The following is a 27,362-nucleotide window of genomic DNA, read 5'->3' as shown; positions in this document are numbered from 1 at the left end:
GAGTGAGGATTTTATTGAAGTATTGCTCAATATGTTAAATTATTGGAGGAGCAATGTGGGGTGGTTGGGACATTTAGGATATGGAGTGAGAAATTCATGGCAATTAGGATGGTAAAAGAGAGAAGGTAGTTGAAGCTTTGCATTAGATGAAATGTAAAGTTTCAGACTTATATGTGATTGCAGATGAGTTTATCAAGAAGTGGGGTGATAGTGTTTGTGATTTGTTAGTCCGGCTATTTGACATATGTATGTATCAGGCGAAGTAAGGGACCTGAATACTGTGAGTGCATGTATATTGCCTTTGTGTAAAGGTAAAGGAGATAAGAATAATTGTTTGAATTACATTGTATGAGTCTTTTGAGTATATATAGTAAGTTTCTTGGGAGAATGGTGATTGAGAGGGTGGCTCTATGCACAGAACAGGTTATTTAGTATGGGCAGTGTGGTTTAAGGAGAGAGAGAGAGAGAGGATATGTGAACCAGATGTTTGCTTTGAAGAATATATTTGAAAAGTATGCAAGTTGTTTGTGTATGACATTTATGGTTTTAGAGAAAGAGTATGATTGATGCCCTATGGAAGGTGCTATGGATGCGTGTGGTAAATAGAAAGCTGTAGGGGAATAGGCCACATGTTTTGAATGGGTAGGGAAGTTTGAGTGTTTCCTGACTAATGCAGGTCCTTATGAAAGGTGTGTGTTAAAAGCCACCATGATGGTTGGTGAGATTAACTTGAGGGGTCCCAAAAGTAGAGTAAATCAGCAGTATGCTGAAGTGATGGTGGTGGGGTAATGAGAGACAAAGCAGTTGCTTTTTGCATATGATGTGGTTCTTGTGATATAATACAAGGGCTGGTGATGGAGTTGAATTTTGTTTTGTTTTGTTTTCATCCCTTGTGATTCATTTAAGGTACAAAGATAGGCAAATATCTAAGGATGTTTAGATACATTTGAGCTTTGATGGTTATATGTTTAGATGAGCCAGTGATGCAGAATGATTTGTGTCAGAGTGTTCCTCTTCTCTTTTTAGCAGTTGATGAGTTTCAGTGAGTGAGATCTGATATACTTGACTCTTTTCTGTTGTTAACTAAGCATGTATTATGATTATAACGTTAGCAGGGAAGATATCTAAAATGCAACAGAAATTGATAATGTGTATCTTGAATAGGCTTAAATTTGTTTGATGATCCTTTTTATGTTTCTGGTTGATATTTTTTTATTGTATTTTACTCCCATTTTAGAATGTATAATTTGATGATATTAATCACAGTTATTTATCTCGTATGCCATCTTGTCTTCAGACTGTAAGTGCCGATCTTTTTGCATGATTTATCTTAATGATATTTTGAATATGTATGTAATAGGACATTTGACATTCTAGAAGAAACTATATGTTAGCATAACAGTGGTGATTAGAGATCACTAAAAGTCTCAGGATGATTATTTTGCTGATAAATAGTGATATGTGTTTAATGCCATAGATTTTGGAGTAAATGGTAAGTGTAGAGTGAATTGCATCTTAGTGTACAAGTTTCTTATTTTACCCATGGTCTGAAGAAGTGGGAAGTATAATGATTTCATCACGTGTATCCTCTTTAGGAGTGCATTAGCTTATCAGATGCTCAGGAAATATTACATGACCTACAGCTACCCTTGATGACGTGGTTCATTTACATTTGCTGTTCCTCATTTGTACACATCAGGGCTTCAGGTTATGATGCTTCAACTGGCAACATATTGGGAAAAGGATAATTCTTATCTTTATATTTTTCATGTTTGTCTATCTATCTGTATCTGACGCCTATTCCCTTTGGGACCTCCATCAAAGGGGTGGCCACAGCAAAAGTCTCCGTAACTGGTGAACTCCAGTGCACACTTCTTAGCCCCTAGTGCCTCACCCTTGGCAGATGGCAACTCTGGTGCACTGTTTGCAGAGGCTCATACATAAAGTTCCTAACGCTCCTTCCTAATGTTCCTGTATCATCATATCATCGTAATTTGAAGTATTAGTGTACTCATTCACATTTTATGTCACAGTAAAATATTCTTTGATTTGTTTGTATTCCACCAACTAGCAAAATACATTTGTTCTTGGTGACTGCTCCCCTCTCATACTTCATTAACTGCATCCACAGTAAGTGTAATGTAAGTCTGGATATCCTCATTTTAAAACAGTTGCTGGATATGATGATTGAGGCAGTGATGAAAACAAGCTTACCACCTTCTTTCTCCCACTTCACTCCATTGCCACCTCAACTCTCCTCACCACATTTTTTGTTGTCCATTAAATATCATATGCATTACCTGCGATATGGCAATAGTTGATGAGTCAGATGATTCAGAGGATGACACATATAACCATAGTGCCCTTCCTTCTTCCTCCTTCCCGGTAATCCTTCATCTACCCAGTCCCACTTGAGCATCTCCTAAATCTCTCAGAACCATGTTTCACAACAGTGCCTTTTTCAGTAAGTTTTCCTCAGATATAATGTAAATGACATATGACAGAATGTGGTACTCTGCTCTGTATATGGATGGTAAGCCAATTTTTTTTTCAAATACTGTATAATCCATCCATAAGGGTTACATTTAGAAAAGTTTTGGTCAGGAACATAATCCTCTCTCATATCATGGGTTTTGATGGTTTGACATGACAGATTTAACTTGTGACATGTGTAGGAACATAACCATATTGTAAGTTGAAGCCCTGGTGTAAAACAGTGTGAATCCAATTTATGGATAAAAAAATGAGGATCAGTAGAATGAATTGCTCTCCTTTATTTTTTTTTGAATTTTGATGTTGCATTTTTCTTTTTCTCCTGAGATGGCACCGGCAACTGAAGCCCAAATCATGGCCATCTCATTAGTGCTATGCATACATATATTTATCTATCTCAAGGAGAAAGAATTCTTCCTCTATATTTACTGCATGTCGTAGAAGGCGACTAAAGAGGGTGGGGCGGAGAATTGGAAGGGCAGAGGATTGGAAACCCTCCCTTTTTTCTATTTTAATTATTAAAAGAGAAACAGAAAAAGGAGTCAAGTGGGGAGTGTTCATCCTCCTTGAAGGCTCAGATTGGGGTGTCTGGTTTTGGCTCTGAGTGAGATGAAGCTCAAAGGTAAAGGGGAAGAATGTTTTGGAAACATTTTGGGAGTAAAGTTAGGTGTTGGTGAGAGGACAAGAGCTAAGGAAGGAGTAGCACTACTTCTGAAGCAGTTGTGGGAGTGTGTGATAGAGTGTAAGGAAGTAAATTCTGGATTGATGTGGATAAAACTGAAAGTGGATGGCAAGAGATGGGTGATCATTGGTACTTATGCACCTGGTTATTAGGAGAAAGATCGTGAGAGGCAAGTGTTTTAGGAGCAACTGTGTGAATGTGTCAGCAGTTTTGGTGCACAAGACTAGGTATTAATGATGGGTAATTTAAATGTGAAGGTAAGTAATGTGGCAGTTGAGGGTATAATTGGTGTACATGGGGTATTCAGTATTGTGAATGGAATTGGTGAAGAGCTTGTGAATTTGTGTTGTGAGAAAAAGACTAATGATTGGGAATACCTGGTGTGAAAAGAGAGATATACACAAGTATATATGTATGTTAGTAGGAGAGATGGTACACAAGTATATGTATGTGCGTAGGAGAGATGGAACACAAGTATATGTATGTGAGTAGGAGAGATGGTCAGAGGGCTTTAGTAGACTACATATTATTTGATACGCATGTACAAGAGAGACATTTGGATTTAAATATGCTGAGAGGTGCAGCTGGTGGGATGTCTGATCACTACCTTGTGGAGGCGAATGTGAAAATTGGTAGAGGTTTTCAAAAAAAGAGGAGAGAATGTAGGGGAGAAGAAAGTGGTGAGAGTGAGCTTGGAAAGGAGACTTGTGTGAAGAAGTCCTAGGAAAGATCGAGTGTAGTAGAATGGCAAAAGATGAGAGCAAATGAAGTGAGGGGAGTGAGTGAGGAATGGGATGTATTTAGGGAAGCAGTGATGGCATGTACAAATATGCATGTGGCATCCGAAAGGTGGGAGGTGGGCAGATTAGAAAGGGTAGTGAGTGGTGGGATGAAGTAAAGTTGTTAGTGAAAGAGAAAAAAGAGGCATTTATAAGGAAGGGAGTGCAAATGACTGAGAGGTGTATAAGAGAAAGTGGCAGGAGGTCAGGAGGAAAGTGCAGGGGATGAAAAAGATGGCAAATGAGAGTTGGGGTATCATTAAACTTTAGGGAGAACAAAAAAATGTTTTGGAAGGAGGTAAATAACGTGCATAAGACAAGAGAATAAATGGGAACACAGGTGAAAGGGGCAAGGGGGAAGTGATTACAGGTAGTTATGATGTGAGGAGATGGAGTGAGTATTTTGAAGGTTTGTTGAATGTGTTTGGTGATAGAGTGGCAGATGTTGGGTGTTTTGGTCTGGATGGTGTGCAAAGTGAGAGACTCAGGGAGAGTAGTTTGGTGAAGAGAGAAGAGGTGGTAAAAGCCTTGTGGTGGGTTTGGATGATATTACAGTTGAATATATTAAGAAAGTGGGTGACTGTGTTGTTGATTGGTTTGTAAGGATGTTCATTGTATGTATGGATTATGGTGAAGTGCCTGAGGATTGACAGAATTCATGTAAAATGCCATTGTACAAAGGCAAAGGGAATACAGGTGAATGTTCAAACTACAGAGGCATAAGTTTGTTGAATATGCATGAAAAATTGTATGGAAGGGTATTGATTGAGAGGATGAAGACATGTGCAGATCATCAGATTGGGGAGGACCAGTGTGGATTTGTGGATCAGGTGTTTACTTTGAAGAATATCAGGTGCTTCCTCTGAAGAATATCTGCGAGAAATAATTAGAAAAACAGATGTATTTGTATGTAGCATTTACGTATCTGGTGAAGGAATATGGTAGGGTTGAAAAAGATGCTTTGTGGAAGTTCCAAGAGTATATGGTGTGAGAGATAAGCTGCAAGGAGTGAGATTTTTTATCAAGGGTGTAAGGTATGTGTTTAAGTAGGAAGAGAGGAGAGTGATAGGTTCCCAGTGAAGGTCGGTCTGCAGCAGGGGTGTGGGATGTCCCCATGGTTGTTTAATTGTTTATGGATGGGATTGTTAGGTAGGTAAATGAAAGTTTTGGAGAGAGTGGTGAGCATGCAGTCTGTTAGGGATTACAGAGCCTGGGAAGTGGGTCATTTGTTGTTTGCTGATGATACAGTACTGGTGACCTATTCAAATGAGAAACTGCAGAAGTTGGTGATTGAGTTTGGAAAAGTGTGTAAAAGGAGAAAGTTTAGAGTTGTAAATAAAAGCAAGGTTATTAAGTTCAGCAGGGTTGAGGGACAAGTTACTTTGGATGTAAGTTTGAATGGAGAAAAATTGGGAGAAGTGAAGTGTTTTAGATATCTGGGAGTGGACTTGGCAGTGAATGGACCCATGGAAGTGGAAGAGTCATAGGGTGGGGGAGGGGATGAAGGTGGGAGTGATGAAGAATGTGTGGAAAGAGAGAATGTTATCAGGGAGAGCAAAAATGGCTATGTTTGAAGGAATGGTAGTTCTAATAATATTATATGGTTGCGAGGCATGGGCTGTAGATAGGGTTGTATGGAGGAGAATGGATGTGTTGGAAATGAATTGTTTGAGGACAGCATGTGGTGTGAGGTGGTTTGATTGTGTATGTAATGCAAGGGTAAGAGAGATGTGTGGTAATAAAAAGAGTGTGGTTGAGAGAGAGCAGAAGAGGGTGTGTTGAAATGGTTTGGACATATTAAGAGAATAAGTGAGGAAAGGTTGACAAAGAGGATATGTGTGTCAAAGGTGGAGGGAGAAGTGGGAGACCAAATTGGAGGTGGAAGGATGGAGTGAAAAAGATTTTGAACGATAGGGGCCTGAACATGCTGGAGGGTGAAAGGTGTGAAAGTAATAGTGAATTGGAACAGTGTGGTATATCGGGGTCAATGTGCTGTCAGTGGGCTGAATCAGGGCATATGGAACATCCAGGATAAACAGGGGAAAGGTCTATGAGGCCCAAATGTGGATAGGGAGCTGTGGTTTCAATGCATTACACATGACAGCTAGAGACTGAGTATGAATAAATGTGGCCTTTTTTGTCTGTTCTCTTGGCACTACCTCACTGAGGCAGGAGGTAGCGATGCTGTTTCCTGTGGGGTGGGGTGGGATGGAGTGGTGCCAGGAACAACTTTACTTCTTCATTCCACCACTCATTACCTTTCTTATCTGCCCACCTCCCACTTTTCTATTGCCACATGCATCTTTTGCACCTGCCATCAGTGCTTCCGGAAATACATCCCATTCCTCACCTACTCCCCTCTTCTCATTTGGTCTCACTTTTTGCCATTCAGCACTTAATCTTTCCTGGTATTTCCTCACACAAGTGTCCATTCCAAGCTCACTTCCTCTCACCACTCTCTTCTCCCCAACGTTCTCTCTTCTTTTTTGAAAACCTCTACAAGATAGCTATCAGACATCCCTTCAGCTGACCTTCTCAGCACATTAACATCCAAAAGTCTCTCTTTTACACACCTATCATTTAACTCACATATGTATACTTATGTATATCTCTCTTTTAAAACCAAGTATTCCCAATCACCAGTCTTTTTTCAGCACACAAATCCTCAAGGTCTTCACCATTTCCATTCACAACACAGAATACCCCATGTACACCTATTATACCCTCAACTGCCACATTACTCACCTTTGCATTTAAATTGCCCATCACTAATACCCGGTCTCATGCATCAAAGCTGCTGACATACTCATTCAGCTGCTCCCAAAACACTTGCCTCTCATGATCTTTGTTCTCATGACCAGGTGCATAAGTACTAATAATCACCCATCTCTCCATCCACCCTCAGTTTACCCACATCAACCTAGAATTTATTTTCTTACACTCTATCGCACACTCCCACAACTGCTTCAGGAGCAGTGCTACTCCTTCCTTATCTCTTGTCCTCTCACCAACCCCTGACTTTATTCCTAAGACTTTTCCAAACCACTCTTCCCCCATCACCCTTGAGCTTCGTTTCATTCAGAGCCAGAACATCCAGGTTTCTTTCCTCAATCATACTACCTATCTCTCCTTTCTTCTCATCTTGGTTACATCCACACACATTCAGACAACCCACCCCAATCTGAGCCTTCCAGGAGGATGAGCACTCCTCGCTTAACTCCTGTTTTTCATTTTAGAGATTGAAATACAAAGGCAGTACTTACAAGAAAGGAGTGCAAATGAATGATAAATGTATAAAAGAAAGTGGCAGGAGGTTAAAAGGAAGGTGCAAGAGTTGAAAAAGATGGCAAATGAGAGCTGGGGTGAGAGAGTATCATTAAACTTTAGTGAGAATATAAAGATGTTTTGGAAGAGGTGAATAATGTTCGTAAGACAAGCGAACAAATGGGAACATCGGTGAAGGGGGCAAAGGGAGAAGTAATAACAGGTAGTAATGAAATGAGGAGTGAGTATTTTGAAAGTTTGTTGAATGAGTTTGATGATAAGAGTGGCAGATGTAGGGTGTTTTGGTTGGGGTGGTGTGTGAAGTGAGGGTTAAGGAGAAGAGTTTGGTTAAGAGAGAAGATATAGTGAAAGCTTTGTGGAAGACGAAATCTGGCAAGGTGGCGGGTTTGGATGGTATTGCAGTAGAATTTATCAAGAAAGGGGGCAACTGTGTTGTTGCTTGGTTAGTAAGGATATTCAGTGTATGTGTGGATCATGGTGAGGCGCCTGAGGATTGGCGGAATGCACGCTCAGTGCCATTGTACAAACGCATATGATAGGGTTGATAGAGTAAGAGTATATGATGTGGAAGGTAAGGAGCTAGAAGCAGTGAAAAGTTTTTACCAAGGATGTAAGACATGTTTATGAGTAGGAAGAGAGGAGAGTGATATCTAAGACACTTCACTTCCTCCAGTTTTTCTCCATTCAAACTTACCTCCCAGTTAACTTGTTCCTCAACCCTACTGAACCTAATACTTTGCTCTTATTTACATTTACTCTCTACTTTCTTCTTTCACACACTTTACCAAGCTCAGTCACCAGCTTCTGCAGTTTCTCACCTGAATCAGCCACCAGCGCTGTATCATTAGCAAACAACAACTGACTAATTTCTCAAGCCCTCTCATCCACAACAGACTGTATACTTGTCCCTCTCTCCATATATCTATATATCTTGTAAAAGTCTGTGATAAATGTGACCGTAGTATCACTGCTCAGAAAATATGTAAGATGGGAACAATGAAAAATCCAAAAATATATATGCAACTTTCTGATGAACAGATCACATCTCATAATTGCATGTCAGGATATTTCCAGAACCCCTTTGGTTAAAAGATTGGTTCTCCAAGGAAGTTCAAGCTACTCACCTCAAAAGAGTAAGGTGAAAGTGGAAGGTTAATATGAATGGTGAACTGTCGAGGAAGTGCAAGCTACTCACCTCAAAAGAGTAAGGTGAAAGTGGAAGGTTAATATGAATGGTGAACTGTCGAGGCACTGGAGAACAAACGAAATGCTTAAGTGGTATACACAGATTATGCTAATCCCTTTGACAAGTTTGACCATGGTGTCATAGCACTCAAAGTTTGCACTGCGAAAGTAACTAGAAAAACTGGAAGATGGTTGTAGAGTATTTTGATGAACAGATCACATCACACTGTTGTATCTCTGACTATTTTCATCGCCTAAGATGAATGGTGAACTGTAAAGTCAGTGGAGAACCAACAGTATGCTGATGGGTTACACACAGACTTTGCAAAACCTTTTGGTAAATGTGACCATAATGTGATAGCTAATTAAGTATGCCAAATGAGAATAATTGGAAAAATTGGAATACATTGTTTATGTAGGTTAGTAATAGGAACGAATTTATGCATTAATATGCTATCTGAATTATTTTTTTTTGGATAATCACCATAGAAATGATCAGATGTCCTATTGCATCATATTATTCTTAACATTGCTTAGTATTTGTTGATATAATCTCTTGATGCCTTCACTGTTGTTGGTCTTCATTAATTCTCAGTATATGTCTAGAAACCTCTCAAATTATTTGTTGTCTTGCTAATTATTTTTTGTGATTTGGAATGCTTTCTTAGAATTCCCATTGTAATCCTAAGATATGTATTTGTAACTAATTTTTTCCTGCCATCCAAAAAGTAAATGAAAAACCAAGGCATCTTGGCACGAAATCTGAAGTAGTAATCACAAGTACTGAACCTCTGGTTTCAGTTGTAGCATGAGAGTCTGGTTTCTTTGAATGTAGGTTGCACAAATTCTTACTCTTTTCTTCATATTACATGGCATTAAATTTTCACTAGAGATAAACACTCATTCCTATAATAGAATGAGCATGTCCTTATGTAGTCGTAAGTACATTATTTGTTGAGAGTATTGTGATGAGAGATTTCTGATTCCTGAATAGCTTTTAATATATCATTATTAACCCAATATTAATATTTTTATGAGCATTGCTGTTGAAGTCAACTTACAATGGAATTTTTTTTTTTTACCTTTTGCTAGTGTAAATGGGAAGTTACAGCTTTATAATTCTTCATACCTGCTGTGCTTTGGTTTCCAGGAAAGGATGATAATGTAACTAAAATTTTCACTGTATTTGCTAATTAGGAAATGTGTAATTACAGTGTATTTTGTACTGTGCTTGCATGCATAGTGATGATTGTTATTATTAAAACTATGAAAACAGAAGTTTATCATTTTATAATACAAAAAAATACAATATTTCATGAAAGTAAGAACAGTAAGTAGCTCACAAGCTTGATTATATTTTTTGAGTAGGGATAGTTGTCATTGTAGCAAGATATATTATACAGTGAGGAAGGTACTGAAGGCAGTGTGAGGCCTTGAAAGAGGGAAAAAATGTATGGATAGGGGTCAAAGGCCTAAGATGCACAAAGGAATGTGTGGAAAGAAAGGTTACCGTCTGTAAGAGCAAAGACGAATACTTTTGATGTTATAGTCGTCCCATTGCTGCTGTATGGATGCCAGGCATGGGTCATAGAGTAAAATGTAAAGGATACAGGGAATGTCTTGGATATGAAATGTATAAGGACAGTACGTGGTGTAAAGAGGGTTCATTTGATAAGAAATGAGAGGGTTAGAGTAAACTAGTAAGGTAAATATGTATGAGAGAGCTGAAGAGGATGTACTAAGTGGTTTGGACAATTGGAGAGGATGAGTGAGAAAAGGATGGCCAAGAAGGAAAATGTGTCAAAACTGGAGGGAAACAAAGGAGGAGGTGTAAGGATGGAATAAATGATGCTTTGAAGTTTTGGGGCCTGTACATGCAGGAAGGTGAGAAGGCTGCAAGGGATAGAGTGAATTGGAATATTTGGTTTTACAGAAGACTTTCTACGTGCTATCAGTGAACTGAACTAGGTCATATGAAGCAGTTGGGAGAAACCATAGAAGGATCTCGGGTCCTAATTGTGTATCGGGAGCTCTGTTTATGATGCATTAATTGGTACATGACACCTAGAGAGTGGATGTGAGTGAATGAAGCCATTTCTTCATCTGTTCCTGGTGTTACCTCTTTTATGTGAAAAATTGCAAGCATGTAATCAAATGGTCATTCCCCTATTAGGGTGCGATCATAGCCTAGCTGTTAGCATTTTCAAATACCACGCTAAAGGCCGTGGGTTCAAATCCTGGCTGTTGGAGGGTATTATGTGTTCCATGAAAGTGTACATCCATATGCACTATATTCATGTTCATATACCTCTATATTTGTGCAGTAAGGTTCTGTAAAATGCTCACTGTTGGTAATGTGAGCCTGATGGAATTTGCCCAGTGTAGATCCTGTTGCTCATGGATGTGAGATGAAGATTATACAATTAGTTGTAATTGAATAGTCATTTTTGTATCAGGGGCTATCATATCCTAGCTGATAGCATTCCTAAATACTTAGCAAAAGGTCCTGGGTTAGAATCCTGGCTATTGGAGGGTATTATGTGTTGTATAAAAGTGTGTTCATATGCACTATATTCTATTATTTATATTTATTATACTTTGTCGCTGTCTCCCGCGTTTGCGAGGTAGCGCAAGGAAACAGACGAAAGAAATGGCCCAACCCCCCCCATACACATGTATATACATACGTCCACACACGCAAATATACATACCTGCACAGCTTTCCATGGTTTACCCCAGACGCTTCACATGCCTTGATTCAATCCACTGACAGCACGTCAACCCCGGTATATCACATCGCTCCAATTCACTCTATTTCTTGCCCTCCTTTCACCCTCCTGCATGTTCAGGCCCCGATCACACAAAATCTTTTTCACTCCATCTTTCCACCTCCAATTTGGTCTCCCTCTTCTCCTCGTTCCCTCCACCTCCGACACATATATCCTCTTGGTCAATCTTTCCTCACTCATTCTCTCCATGTGCCCAAACCACTCCAAAACACCCTCTTCTGCTCTCTCAACCACGCTCTTTTTATTTCCACACATCTCTCTTACCCTTACGTTACTCACTCGATCAAACCACTTCACACCACACATTGTCCTCAAACATCTCATTTCCAGCACATCCATCCTCCTGCGCACAACTTTATCCATAGCCCACGCCTCGCAACCATACAACATTGTTGGAACCACTATTCCTTCAAACATACCCATTTTTGCTTTCCGAGATAATGTTCTCGACTTCCACACATTCTTCAAGGCCCCCAGAATTTTCGCCCCCTCCCCCACCCTATGATCCACTTCCGCTTCCATGGTTCCATCCGCTGCCAGATCCACTCCCAGATATCTACAACACTTCACTTCCTCCAGTTTTTCTCCATTCAAACTCACCTCCCAATTGACTTGACCCTCAACCCTACTGTACCTAATAACCTTGCTCTTATTCACATTTACTCTTAACTTTCTTCTTCCACACACTTTACCAAACTCAGTCACCAGCTTCTGCAGTTTCTCACATGAATCAGCCACCAGCGCTGTATCATCAGCGAACAACAACTGACTCACTTCCCAAGCTCTCTCATCCCCAACAGACTTCATACTTGCCGCTCTTTCCAAAACTCTTGCATTTACCTCCCTAACAACCCCATCCATAAACAAATTAAACAACCATGGAGACATCACACACCCCTGCCGCAAACCTACATTCACTGAGAACCAATCACTTTCCTCTCTTCCTACACGTACACATGCCTTACATCCTCGATAAAAACTTTTCACTGCTTCTAACAACTTTCCTCCCACACCATATATTCTTAATACCTTCCACAGAGCATCTCTATCAACTCTATCATATGCCTTCTCCAGATCCATAAATGCTACATACAAATCCATTTGCTTTTCTAAGTATTTCTCACATACATTCTTCAAAGCAAACACCTGATCCACACATCCTCTACCACTTCTGAAACCACACTGCTCTTCCCCAATCTGTATTCATGTTCATATAATATACCTCTGCATTTGTGTAGTAAGGTTCTGTAAACTGCCAACACCTGGTAGTGTGAGCCTGATGGGACTTGACCAGTATAGACCCTGTTTCTCATGGATTTGAGACAAAAGGTGTTCAACTACTTGTAATAGAATGGTCACTTCCCCATTAGGAGAAATCATAGCTTAGTAGTTAGTGTTCCCGAATACCGTGCAAAAGGTCCTGCTCCTTTTAGCTGCCTTCTTCAACTCAAAGAATATATGGGAAGTATAAGAGAAAGTAGCTGGAGGTCATGAAAAAGGTGTAAGGGTTAAAAGAGGGCAAATGAGAGTAAGGATGAGTGAGTATCATTAAACTTTAGGGAAAATAAAAGGATGTTTTGGATGGAGGTAAACAATGTGTATAAGGCAAGAGGGCAAATGGGAACATCAGTGAAGGGGGAAGTGATGACAGGTATTAGTGAAGTGAGAAGGAGATGGGGTGAGTATTTTGAAGGTTTGTTGAATGTGTTTAATGATAGAGTGGCAGATGTAGGGTGTTTTGGTCGGGGTGGTGTGCGAAGTGAAAGGGTCAGGGAGAATGATTTGGTTAAGAGAGAAGAGGTGGTGAGAGCCTGGTGGAAGATGAAATCTGGCAAGGCAGTGGATTTGGATGGTATTGCTGTTGAATTCATTAAGAAAAGGGGCGACAGTGTTGTTGATTGGTTGGTAAGGATATTCCATGTATGTGTGGATTATGGTGAAGTGCATGAGGATTGGCAGAATGCATGTATAGTGCCATTGTACAAAGGCAAAGGGGATAAACTACAGAGGCATGAAATTGTTGAGTAATCCTGGAAAATTATATGGGATAGTATTGATTGAGTGGGTGATGGCCTGTACTGAGCATCAGATTGGGGAGCAGTGTGGTTTCAGAAGTGGTAGAGGACATGTGGATCAGGTGTTTGCTTTGACATTTGTTTGAGAAATAATTAGAACAGATTGATTTGTATGTAGCATTTATGGATCTGGAGAAGGCATATGATTGGGTTTTAGAGATGCTTTGTGACAGGTCATAAGAATATATGGTGTGGGAGGTAAGCTGCTAGAAGCAGTGAGTTTTTATCAAGGGTGTAGAACATGTGTACAAATAGGAAGAGAGGAGAGTGACTGGTTCCCAGTGAAAGTTGGTTTGTGGCAGGGGTGTGTGATGTCCCCATGGTTGCTTGATTTATTTATGGATGGGCTGGTTTGGGAGGCAGATGCTACAATTTTGGAGAGAGGGGCAAGTATGCAGTCTGTCTTGGATGAGAGGGCATGGGAAGTGAGTCAGTTGTTGTTTTCCGATGATACAGCTCTTGTGGCTGATTCGGGTAAGAAACTAGAAGTTGGTGACTGAGTTTGGAAAAGTGTGTGAAAGAAGGGTGACAGTAAATGTGAATAAGATCAAGGTTATTAGGATTAGTAGGGTTGAGGGACAAGTTAATTGGGATGTAAGTTTGAATGGAAGAAAATTGGAGGAAGTGAAGTGTTTTAGATACCTGGGAGTGGACTTAGCAGCGGATGGAACCATGAAGCAGAAGTGAGTCACAGGATGGGGGAGGGAGCAAAGGTTGTGTGGAAGGGGAGAATGTTATTTCAAAGCAAAAATGGGTATGTTTGATGGAATAGTGGTTCCAGCAATGTTATATAGTTGCGAGGCGTGGGCTATAGATATGGTTGTATGGAGGAGGGTGGATATGTTGGAAATGAAATGTTTGAGGAGAATATGTGGTGTGACATGGTTTGATCGAGTAAGTAATGAAAGGGTAAGAGAGATGTTTGGTAATAAAAAGAGTGTGGTTGAGAGAGCAGAAAAGGGTGTACTGAAATTGTTTGGTCACATGGAGAGAATGAGTGAGGAAAGATTGACAAAGAAGATATATGTGTCAGAGGTGGAGGGAACGAGGAGAAGTGGGAGACCAAATTGGAGGTGGAAGGATGGAGTGAAAAAGATTTTGAGCGATCAGGCCTGAACATACAGGAGGGTGAAAGGCATGCAAGGAATAGAGTGAATTGGAACGATGTGGTATACCAGGGTTGACATGCTATCAATGGAGTGAACCAGGACATGTGAAGCATCTGGGGTAAACCATGGAAAGGTCTGTAGGGCCTGGCTGTGGAAAGGGAGCTGTGGTTTCGGTGCATTACACATGACAGCTAGAGACTGAGTGTGAACGAATGTGGCCTTTTTTTTTTTCTTTTCCTGGCACTACCTTGCTGGAGGGAGTGGGGGGATGCTGTTTCATGTGTGCTGGAGTGGCGGCGGGAATGGATGAAGACAGCAAGTATGACTATGTACATGTGTATGTATGTATATGTCTGTGTATGTATATGTATGGATATGTTGAAATGTGTATGTATGTATATGTGCATGTGTGGGCATGTATGTACAAATATGTGTATGTGGGTGGGTTGGGCCATTCCTCGTATGTTTCCTTGCGCTTCCTCGTAACACAGGAGACGGCGATTAAGTAATAATGATGATAATAATATATGTGTGTGTCAGAGGTGAAGGGAACGAAAAGTGGGAGACCAAATTGGAGGTGGAGGGATGAAGTGAAAAAGATTTTGAGCAGTCAGGGCCTGAACATACAGGAGGGTGATAGGCATACAAGGAATAGAGTGAATTGGAACGATGTTGTATATCAGGGTCGCTGTGCTGTCAATGGATTGAACCAGGGCATGTGAAGTGTTTGAGTAAACCATGGAAAGTTTTGTGGGGCCTGGATGTGGAAAGAGAGCTGTGGTTTTGGTGCATTACACATGACAGCTAGAGAGTGAGTGTGAACGAATGTAGCCTTTGTTGTCTTTTCCTAGCATTACCTTGTGTGCACGCGGGGGGAGGGGGTGCCATTTCATTTGTGGTGGGGTGGCATTGGGAATGGATGAAGGCAGCAAGTGTGGATGTGTACATGTGTATATATGTATATCTGTGTATGTATACGTTGAAATGTTTAGGTATGTATATTTGCGTGTGTGGACATATGTATATACATGTGTATGGGGGTGGGTTGGGCCATATATTTTTTTTTTTTTCTGCTTTGTCGCTGTCTCCCGCGTTTGCGAGGTAGCACAAGGAAACAGACGAAAGAAATGGACCAACCCACCCCCATACACATGTATATACATACGTCCACACACGCAAATATACATACCTACACAGCTTTCCATGGTTTACCCCAGATGCTTCAAGTGCCCTGATTCAATCCACTGACAGCACGTCAACCCCGGTATACCACATCGATCCAATTCACTCTATTCCTTGCCCTCCTTTCACCCTCCTGCATGTTCAGGCCCCGATCACACAAAATCTTTTTCACTCCATCTTTCCACCTCCAATTTGGTCTCCCTCTTCTCCTTGTTCCCTCCACCTCCGACACATATATCCTCTTGGTCAATCTTTCCTCACTCATCCTCTCCATTTGCCCAAACCACTTCAAAACACCCTCTTCTGCTCTCTCAACCACGCTCTTTTTATTTCCACACATCTCTCTTACCCTTACGTTACTTACTCGATCAAACCACCTCACACCACACATTATCCTCAAACATCTCATTTCCAGCACATCCATCCTCCTGCGCACAACTCTATCCATAGCCCACGCCTCGCAACCATACATCATTATTGGAACCACTATTCTTTCAAACATACCCATTTTTGCTTTCTGAGATAATGTTCTCGACTTCCACACATTCTTCAAGGCTCCCAGAATTTTCGCCCCCCTCCCCCACCCTATGATCCACTTCCGCTTCCATGGTTCCATCCGCTGCCAGATCCACTCCCAGATATCTAAAACACTTTACTTCCTCCAGTTTTTCTCCATCCAAACTTACCTCCCAATTGACTTGACCCTCAACCCTACTGTACCTAATAACCTTGCTCTTATTCACATTTACTCTTAACTTTCTTCTTTCACACACTTTACCAAACTCAGTCACCAGCTTCTGCAGTTTCTCACATGAATCAGCCACCAGCGCTGTATCATCAGCGAACAACAACTGACTCACTTCCCAAGCTCTCTCATCCCCAACAGACTTCATACTTGCCCCTCTTTCCAAAACTCTTGCATTCACCTCCCTAACAACCCCATCCATAAACAAATTAAACAACCATGGAGACATTACACACCCCTGCCGCAAACCTACATTCACTGAGAACCAATCACTTTCCTCTTTCCCTACACGTACACATGCCTTACATCCTCGATAAAAACTTTTCACTGCTTCTAACAACTTGCCTCCCACACCATATATTCTTAATACCTTCCACAGAGCGTCTCTATCAACTCTATCATATGCCTTCTCCAGATCCATAAATGCTACATACAAATCCATTTGCTTTTCTAAGTATTTCTCACATACATTCTTCAAAGCAAACACCTGATCCACACATCCTCTACCACTTCTGAAACCACACTGCTCTTCCCCAATCTGATGCTCTGTACATGCCTTCACCCTCTCAATCAATACCCTCCCATATAATTTACCAGGAATACTCAACAAACTTATACCTCTGTAATTTGAGCACTCACTCTTATCCCCTTTGCCTTTGTACAATGGCACTATGCACGCATTCCGCCAATCCTCAGGCACCTCACCATGAGTCATACAGGCATTAAATAACCTTACCAACCAGTCAATAATACAGTCACCCCCTTTTTTGATAAATTCCACTGCAATACCATCCAAACCTGCTGCCTTGCCGGCTTTCATCTTCCGCAAAGCTTTTACTACCTCTTCTCTGTTTACCAAATATTTTCCCTAACCCTCTCACTTTGCACACCACCTCGACCAAAACACCCTATATCTGCCACTCTATCATCAAACACATTCAACAAACTTTCAAAATACTCACTTCATCTCCTTCTCACATCACCACTACTTGTTATCACCTCCCCATTTGAGGAGGGTGGATGTGTTGGAAATGAGATGTTTGAGGACAATGTGTGGTGTGAGGTGGTTTGATCGAGTAATTAATGAAAGGGTAAAAGAGATGTAATTAAGTAATTAATGAAAGGGTAAGAGAGATGTGTGGTAATAAAAGGAGTGTGGTTGAGAGAGCAGAAGAGGGTGTGTTGAAATGGTTTGGTCACATGGAAAGAATGAGTGAGGAAAGATTGACAAAGAGGATATATGTGTCAGAGGTAGAGGGAACGAGAAGAAGTGGGAAACCAAATTGGAGGTGGAAGGATGGAATGAAAAAGATTTTGGGCGATCGGGGCCTGAACATACAGGAGGGTGAAACGTGTGCAAGGAATAGAGTGAATTGGAACGATGTGGTATACCAGGGTCGATGTTCTGTCAGTGGATTGAACCAGGGCATGCGAAGCATCTAGGGTAAACCATGGAAAGTTTTGTGGGGCTGGATGTGGAAAGGGAGCTGTGGTTTCAGTGCATTACACATGACAGCTAGAGACTGAGTTTGAATGAATGTGGCCTTTGTTGTCTTTTCCTAGCACTACTTCATGCGTGCTTGGGGGGAGGGCGGGTGCCATTTCATATGTGGCAAGGTGGCGACAGGAATGGATGAAGGCAGCAAATATGAATATGTCCCATGTGTATATATGTTTATCTCTGTTTATGTATATGTATGTGTACGTTGAAATGTATAGGTATGTATATGTGCGTGTGTGGGCATTATGTATAAACGTGTATGTTGGTGGGTTCGGTCATTCTTTCGTGTTTCCTTGCGCTACCTCGCTAACATGTGAGACAGCGACAAAGTATAATATATATGTGTGTGTTGGTGTATGAGTTGATGGGCCATTCTTTGTCTGTTTCCTGGGGCTATCTTGATGATGCAGGAAACAGCAATTATTTATGATAGAAAATGAAATAGAGTAATATATCTATAGTACAGTTTAAGGGGCTGGTGTGAGGAGACCACCTCTGACATGGAGAAATAGAGTGGAATTAGATGGTGGAAGAATGCATGGAATGTTGTATGTGAAGGCACTTAAGGACAGGGATAAGTCAAGATTTTTGTTGTGGCCATTTCCTTGATAGGAGCTCCCAGAGGGAATGGAAATCAAAGATATAGATAGATGTGTTGTTTGTTATTTTTATGCCTATTGTGCCTTCTTTTGCACATATGCATGCATCTATGTATGTTTTTTAGTTGTATTTCTTCGTACATCTTTAACCACTTTATTATTTTTCTCAAGAATGACTTCAAATTTGATTTGTCCTTCAAGATCTTTCTTGTTCACTGTGGTGTTGCTGATGGACAGTTATATTAGTTTTTGTACTGTAGTTAATTTAATGTTGATATTGACTGAGGACACTGAATGACAATAAGTTATGACAAAGAAGGTTGTCTTTTATAGTATTTGTTTTCCACTGCAGGATGGTAGGCGCATTGAACGCCAGCTGTGTCAAAAGTTTGATTGCACTGTGGCCAAAGTATTACCTGCATTGAAGAGGGCCCCTCCCGTCAATCCATATTTCACAACCTCTGGTGAGTTTTGAATTCCAATTAAGGATAGTTTTGAGGTGGCTACCCCTCTTCATTCTGCTTCTGCTGTTTCCATAGTCACCACCCTTGTTCATTGTTACTCCCACTGCCCACTACCTCACAGAAACACACACACACACACACACACACACACACACAAGTAAATAGTAATAGCAAAATCATTGAAGTTATTAATGAAAGTAAATTTTCTGACAGTCAGAAAATGGTGTACATAACACCTGTACACAAGGGAGGATGTAAGCTGATACCTAACAGTATGGGCCAGTTGGCTTGACTTCACTTGATATAGAAGTCTTTGAAAGAGTTATAAAAGGACACATATAAGAATACCTGATCAAGAACAGCTACATAAACAATGGTCATCATTGATATGTACCAGGAAGAAGTATGTAAACTCAATTATTAACTGATTATAATGACATTTATTAAAGTTTAATACAAGGAAAGAGAATGGATACAGTTTTGCTTGATTTTACATATGCATTTGACCAAGTAAGCCAGCCAAACAAAATATCAAGGGTAATATAAGAAGATGGATTAAAGAGTTTTAACTAACAGAAAGTTCGTAATAGTAGCAAACGGAACCGTTGATTGGCTTTGTATTAGAAGATTTTGTCCAACTGTAGGCTAATGAAAGTGTTCTGAGAACATTTAAGGTAGGCTAGGCTAAACTATGAGGTTCGATAAGTTTGATGTTCAGTATTAAATGTACATAGTATACGCATTTTCGACTTGCAATATTCATCTTACAGTGGGTTTATAGGGACATGACCCCATCATAAGTCGAGGAGCATGTGTATTCAGATTAGCAGAAGTGAACCTAATGGAACTTAACAAAGATATAGTAGAGCAAATAAGTTATGGAGCAAGTAAGAATACATTGGTGACTCTATATGAAAGCTTAACAAAAATTAAACACATAAATTGAAACAAATGTAAAAGTTTTGGATATCATCATAAATAAGACATTAAGAACTTTCACTACAGAAGATAGAAAACTATTGACAAAAGATATTATACATAAGAAACAAGTAAATACTTCTGTGTTCTTTGGTCATGAACAAAACACATTGAAGTAAACATATTAGAAAGAACTCTAAAGCACTTCATGTACAAGATCAAAGGAATGGAGTGTATGATCTACTCAGAAAGGCAAAAGAACCGGAACTATATAACCAAGAAAGTATATAGAGATATAATCCATGCTGGCAACAAATCAAAGAATATAGAGAGTTATTAAATCTACAAGAATACCATGGAATGCACCATAAATAAATCAAAGAAATATACATGTGAGCCAAGTTGGAAATTTTGAATGGATTCTCAATTCAGGAGGTGATGTAGACTACCACTGTGCCTTTCCCTCACCCTGCCAGTAGCACTCCTCTGTGACCTCAAGCTATCATCATGACATTTTCTGATAGGTGTTCAATAGGTATCATTTGAATTAATAGATGTTATTTTGTGGTAACTAGTTCTAAGGCAAAGTTTTATATGTATATTCCATACTTAAAAGTTAGATACAGAAAAGTAGTACTTGGAAACATAACCTTTGCTGATATAATGAGGCTTGTGTTCTCATTTAATGACCAGATAGCATAAGGTTTTCTAGGAATGTAACTATGCCTTTTTGCAGGGATGCTTTTGAAATTGGTAGCATCCAAGAAACAGTATAGCAATAAGTAAAGTCTGTTTTTTTTTGTTTTTTTTAAGCAATGTACTTTAGATCTTAGAATTGTATTTTCATGCTAGGGTGTTGAACAATGTGAATTTTACCATCAGAAATCATATTTTGTAAATTCCATAGGAAATGAAATGATTTTTTTTTCCATACATATTTGCCATTTCCTGCTTTAGGGAGGTAGCATCAAGAACGGAAAACTGAGCCTTTGAGGGAAAATCCTCAACCCCCCTTCTCTGTTCCTTCTTTTGGAAAGGTAAAAACTGGAGGGGAGGATTTCCAATCCCCCACTCCCACCCCTTTTAGTTGCCTTCTACGACACACAGCAAATACCTGGGAAGTATTCTTTCTCCCCTGTCCCCAGGGAAATGAAGTTATGAAATGTAAATCTTTTTGAACTTTCCACATGTTGCCTTCACTTATTCAGTTTGTTTTTTCTTAAGCTTGAATCTTCCATTGCTATACTCTATTAACTATTTCCTTGGTTGTGGCCATGTTTCATGAGGGAAAATCAATCTTGAACTCAGGTTTGAGTTTATTATTTTAGGCCTAAGTAGTATAGCAGAAACGGGGCAAAAATCAAAATGCTGGCAAAGTGAAAACAAGGACAGTTCATTAGAATATTTTGGTAGGTAGAAAATACTGGGTATAAGGAGGGTTAGAAAGGATATTTGTGTAGACCCAAATCAGAGGTAGCACTGAGGCCTAAGATATTTCTTTCTGAACTAGGGCAGCATGCCTGTCACATTAAAGAATAAAGCACATGAGTGCATGGGCCCCTTCCATAACAAAGTCAATGAGTATTTTAATGTAGCATGAATACTGTTGTGATTAAGGATAATTTTTCTTGCAGATGACAGGCTACTTGAATATGATACGGATGAATTGCTGTTTGAGGAGCAAACAGAGTTTCAGAAGGTTCAGATTTACCATACGAAGAGCTATGGTAACATGCTTGTCCTTGATGATCTTCAGAGTAAGTACCGATCCTCCCTGACTTGTGATGGGGTCACTTTCTGATGAACCCATCATAAGTTAGAAATATTATAAGTGGAAAATACTTTTAATATTTTTGATACTGTTCATCTAACCTATTGAAGATCATAGCTTTGCCTAGCATACCTTAAACATTCTCAGAACACTCACATTAGCCTACAATCGGGCAAAAGCATATAACACAAAGCTTATTGTATGGTAAAGCGTTTCTTTGCTGTGAACTTTCTAGGTGCTTTGGGTATAACTTCATGCTGGGCAATTATCTTTGATTTCATCTCAAGAGTAATTGCCTTCCTCTTTTCTCACCAGAGGCAGGAAACACAGATGGGCATTTTGTAAACATGATGGGATGCAATGGCACAAAACACAAAATCCAAAAAACGCTGGCAATACAGTACACTGTAGTAGAGTGATGGTTGTTTACACTCTTGATCGCATGGCTTGCTGCCACTGTGCAGCATCACAAGAGAATATCGTACCACATATCGCTAGCCTGGGAAAAAAATCAAAGTTCAGAATTTGAGGCATGGATTCTTCTGAATATGTATCGCTATTGCACCATAATAAGTCGAAAAATCATGTCAAACCACCAGAAGTCAGGATGCATTTAGAGTAATTTTTATTTTATGATATTGATGATCCAGAGAAAATTTCTTTAATTCTGTGTGTATTTGCTCTTTCACCTCAAAAGCTTTAGAATTAGTTATTTAGCTACAATTCCTCAGAGATGGCCATTCCCTAGTTTGTATTTTTTATCACAGAATATGTCTGTAGTCTTCAATGTTTAAGAAAATACCACAAAACTAATATTTTGTAGCTTTTTGATGAGTAACATCAGTCAAGCAGAGAAAGTTTCATTTCACACTCAACTGATTTTCTTATGAATTCTACAAAAAGCATCTTACATATCAGACTTCCCCATCGAATGTATTTTTAGAGTCCACCAGTGCATCTGGTTTCATGTCATGGTGTGCCTTTTAGGGTCTATTTTGCCACTATCCAACATCTGTCCTGTATGCATTGTCTTCAGAATGATCACATCACTTTTATCATACCTCTTCGAACCCAAAATATTATCAGATTTTTTGTAAATTACACTCATAACAGACAACTGTATAGAACTTTGGTAAATTCTGTCTGTTGTGGATCACAGTATCACAATACCCAGTATCATTTTCAAGCAAATGCTTAAATGGATCAGGGCTTGTGTTCCCACTGTATAGGTACAGGATATATCTCTTTCCCAAATATTTGTCCATCATCAGCTTCACCACTGTACCTAATAAACCAAGAGGGTCATCTTGGAAATATGTTTTGCAAGCATATGTCACCATATTGTATCACACAGTATGCACATTTCACGGTCACACTGTACAAAGCACTAAAACCAAATTTGTGAGTTTTAGTGTGCCTTTGAACAGGGCAAGCTGTAGGAGGGTTTGAACTGTTCACTGTACTTGTTCATAAGTGATATAAACACAAGGCTTATTTACCACAATTTATTTTTCTGTATTTGGACTATCACTGTCTGCAAAGTGCAGAAACCTGTATAAGTACTTGACCCATTCACTGCAACCCACTATAGATATAAAGAAATTTTGACATCTGAACAGGACTTTCAATTTCTTAGACGCAGACTAAACTATTTCCATAATGTAAGGCTTTTAAGATAGGATAGATGTTATAGTAATACCAAATATGTTCATTAAAGGAGAAAAGAAAGTTGTGAAGAATTTTCTGTTGAGAGATGAGCTGAAACTGGGTTTTTGAGGCATCAGACTTAACCAGATCTCATCTACCCCACTGAGATGAAAAGTTTTGTCATTTTATTATGATAAACTCATGATTATACCATAAAAGATGAGGTTTGATAGAGTGAAAAGCAGGTGACTGCTTTTCCCTCCATCTTTTATTTTGCTTTGGCATCTCACAGTATTACCATTCAAAGTTCATTTCATCCCTTATACAATGAGTGCAAAGCTTGTTGTATGTACCATATGCACAAATTGTAGCACTTTTGGCTGCATCAAAGTTACCCCATAGCTAAAGTAACAAAATGGAAAATATGGAAAGTATTAAACATTTAGAGAGTAAATCAATATCTATGTAGCCCTCCATGTTCATTTCTTATTATACAGACAAAAGATTTAAGTTTATTTGAAGAGTTGAAACAGAAAGAGGTGATAGTGCTGAAAGTGAAACTTTTGTGGCAAGTCAAAGGTGGTGTGAGTGGCTTAAGAAGTGCTCAAACTTACACAACATATAGAGTAAAGGTGAGTCTGCGATTGCAAATGTAGAAGCTGATGCTGCTTGCCCACTATTTCTGGAAAAAATCATTGAATAAGGGGGATATAGAACACTGCAGATATTTAATGCAGATGAGACAGTTTTAGTTTGAAGGCTAATGCCAGAAAGAACTCACGTATCAAAATAAAAGAAAAAAAGAGCACCAGGTTCAAGCCATGCACAGATCATATGACATTCCTCCTTAAGGTAATGCTTAAGATCTGAAGCTCACACCCTTACATGTTTATCACTGTGAGACTAAGATCTGTGAAGGGTTCCTCTAAATATCATATCCCCATTATCTGGTGCTCAAATAAGAAAGGTTGGGTTACCAGATATTTAATTTAGATGAGACAGTCCTATTTTGGAACCAGTGACAAAAAGAACTCGCATTTGTAGAGAAGAAAAAAAAAAAAGAACGCCAGGGTTCAAGCCTGGCAAATGTCACATAATGCCCCTCCTTGTTGGTAACACTTCAGGAAATCAGAAGCTCAAGCCCTTACTGTTGTATTACCTTGAAACACCTCCTGAAATTTGAAGCTCAAGCCTTTATTCTTGTATCACTGTGAGACACCAAGATCTATGAAGCGTTTGTCTAAGTATTATTCCATCTGGTGCTCAGTTACAAAAGGCTGGGTCATCAGAACAGTGTCAAGAGTGGTTTACTAAATATTTCTGCCCAGCTTTCAGGAATATTATAGGAATGCTGACCTTGAAAAGAAAGCCCTGCTGATTCTGAACACTGTTCCAGGTCACCCACCTAACCTGGATGACTTGAAAGATAATGTTCAAGTAATTTTTATGCCCCAAACACAGCCAAGTTGATTCAACTTATGGATCGGGACTATTGCAACATTTAGAGCATGTTAATTGCAGTGCACCTTCCAATAATTCATTTAGTTCACGGAGTGAAAGTAAGTCTACTGTAAAGGAATTTTGGCATGCCTGCCACATAATGAAAGCCATCAACAGTCTCCATGATACCTAACGAGAAGTGAAATCAACCACAGTGAGTCGTATCTGGCATAAAGTCTATCCAGATTGCATTGATGACTGCCTTGGAGTTGAGCAGCCAATAAACAAAGTTCATTAAAATATTTTTAGGCTGGTTTTAATGTAGTAGAGGTTGATGGTGTGGAGTTTCTTGAATCACTTGGTGAAGAATTATCAAGTGAGGACCTCACTGAAATGGAACAACAATGAGCTGCTGAACAGGTAGACAATGAAAGTAAAGATGCAGAACCAGTGTGAGTTTTGACTAGATTTGTCAGAGGCTTTGGAGTTGTTGGATAAAGCTAAGGCCATTTTCACTTAAGAAGACCCACAGAGAGGAAGAAGTTCTGAAGTCAACAGGATGATAATGTGTGGAATTAGTTCTAAAAAAGAATTGTACAATCAGAAGAAAAAGAATGCATGGCAGCAAACACTGGACTTGTTTTTAAGTGCCCAACTAATCAAGAAGTGGTATCTCGGGGAATTAGGCAGCAGATGGCCTTGCCAAGACCAGCTGTAACAAGGCCAGACCTGACTACTTTGTTCCTTGAACACTTCTACAACTTAGGACCCGAATTCATTGTAAGCAGAGTGAAGCTCGGGAAGCAGCCATCCCCCTGGACTCCCTGCCCACCTGTAAATTTCTTGACTTCTCATATGCGTATGGGAAAGGGTCATGGAAAAGGGACATGATTTCTGCCCATGTCATCATTGGATACGACGTTGGCATCCCCTCCTCCACCAAACAATGCATTTGTGCATTACGCAAGAGACCCGACAGCTGCACCCTTGTCCACTACCTTCTAAGAAATCCCCACACACATCGCTTCCGTGGTGCTGCTGGACCACCACTCCACAACCCCTTGATGGAGACACGATGATCTTCCCCATTCTGGCCAGATATTATGTAAACAATATTGATAATGTGTTGAAGGATTGTCCTTCCTTCTGTTGGCTATAGTAAGTCCCATTGTTATACTTATGTGTACTCGACACTTGCCTGATGCTTCAGGTAGTATTGTACAGGGGTACCTAATGACAGCACTAGGATCTCATTTCTCTATCAAGGAATAAAGTATTGAAATTGAATTGAACTAGCTAGACGATAGAGTTTTTAGTAAACAGAAAGATCAGCTTACAGGAAATCCTCTATTATCCAGCATTTCATGGACCCAGGCATTGCTGGTGCTGGATATGAAGACTTATAGCTATAAGAGCATATCCCCAAGATAATGTAATAGAAAAATGTTGACACCAAAATAATGTTCACAAGTACCGTATTTCTGTAATCTTCTAGTATGATTAGTCTTAAACAAGTAAAGATAGAAAAAAAAAGATAGTGAATTTTTTCAGTGTTGGACTCGTGCACCTTCAGCTTATTTCAGAATGATCCATTTATACAGTATGGTATCTTGTTGCTATAAGTAAGTTTTGCCTAATCCTTCCACATATCAACAGTTTTATTCTGGAGAGTTCAGGAGAAAACTTGCAGCAAGCACTGAAAGCTGGCTGAAACATGCTAGATAGCGTCATGTGGATACTGGTTATTACAATATGTACTTTTATATAGTGAGGCTCCCAGAATTTTCGCCCCCTCCCCCACCCTATGATCCACTTCCGCTTCCATGGTTCCATCCGCTGCCAGATCCACTCCCAGATATCTAAAACACTTCACTTCCTCCAGTTTTTCTCCATTCAAACTCACCTCCCAATTGACTTGACCCTCAACCCTACTGTACCTAATAACCTTGCTCTTATTCACATTTACTCTTAACTTTCTTCTTTCACACACTTTACCAAACTCAGTCACCAGCTACTGCAGTTTCTCGCATGAATCAGCCACCAGCGCTGTATCATCAGCGAACAACAACTGACTCACTTCCCAAGCTCTCTCATCCCCAACAGACTTCATACTTGCCCCTCTTTCCAAAACTCTTGCATTCACCTCCCTAACAACCCCATCCATAAACAAATTAAACAACCATGGAGACATCACACACCCCTGCCGCAAACCTACATTCACTGAGAACCAAAAATTCTGGGAGCCTTGAAGAATGTGTGGAAGTTGAGAACAGTATCTCGGAAAGCAAAAATGGGTATGTTTGAAGGAATAGTGGTTCCAACAATGTTGTATGGTTGCGAGGCGTGGGCTATGGATAGAGTTGTGCGCAGGAGGATGGATGTGCTGGAAATGAGATGTTTGAGGACAATGTGTGGTGTGAGGTGGTTTGATCGAGTAAGTAACGTAAGGGTAAGAGAGATGTGTGGAAATAAAAAGAGCGTGGTTGAGAGAGCAGAAGAGGGTGTTTTGAAATGGTTTGGGCACATGGAGAGAATGAGTGAGGAAAGATTGACCAAGAGGATATATGTGTCGGAGGTGGAGGGAACGAGGAGAAGAGGGAGACCAAATTGGAGGTGGAAAGATGGAGTGAAAAAGATTTTGTGTGATCGGGGCCTGAACATGCAGGAGGGTGAAAGGAGGGCAAGGAATAGAGTGAAT

At 39.9% G+C, this 27,362-nt stretch overlaps 1 protein-coding gene across 5 annotated transcripts in view; it reads left to right on the top strand.

Annotated features, from left to right (window-relative positions):
• Nucleotides 1–27,362, top strand: part of LOC139750783 (spermine synthase-like) — a 140,088-nt gene that overhangs the window by 33,093 nt on the left and 79,633 nt on the right. For all 5 annotated transcript variants that reach the window (XM_071665520.1, XM_071665517.1, XM_071665519.1 and 2 more), the window contains 2 exons: nt 18,777–18,888; nt 21,441–21,563. In XM_071665520.1, coding sequence (XP_071521621.1) covers nt 18,777–18,888; nt 21,441–21,563 — 235 coding nt within the window. The remainder of the gene's footprint in view (nt 1–18,776; nt 18,889–21,440; nt 21,564–27,362) is intronic.

Source organism: Panulirus ornatus, chromosome 10, assembly GCF_036320965.1.
Source record: "Panulirus ornatus isolate Po-2019 chromosome 10, ASM3632096v1, whole genome shotgun sequence".
NCBI classification, from domain to species: domain Eukaryota; kingdom Metazoa; phylum Arthropoda; class Malacostraca; order Decapoda; family Palinuridae; genus Panulirus; species Panulirus ornatus.
The sequence above is the reverse complement of the archived record's forward strand: the minus strand, read 5'-3'. Positions and strand labels throughout refer to the sequence as shown.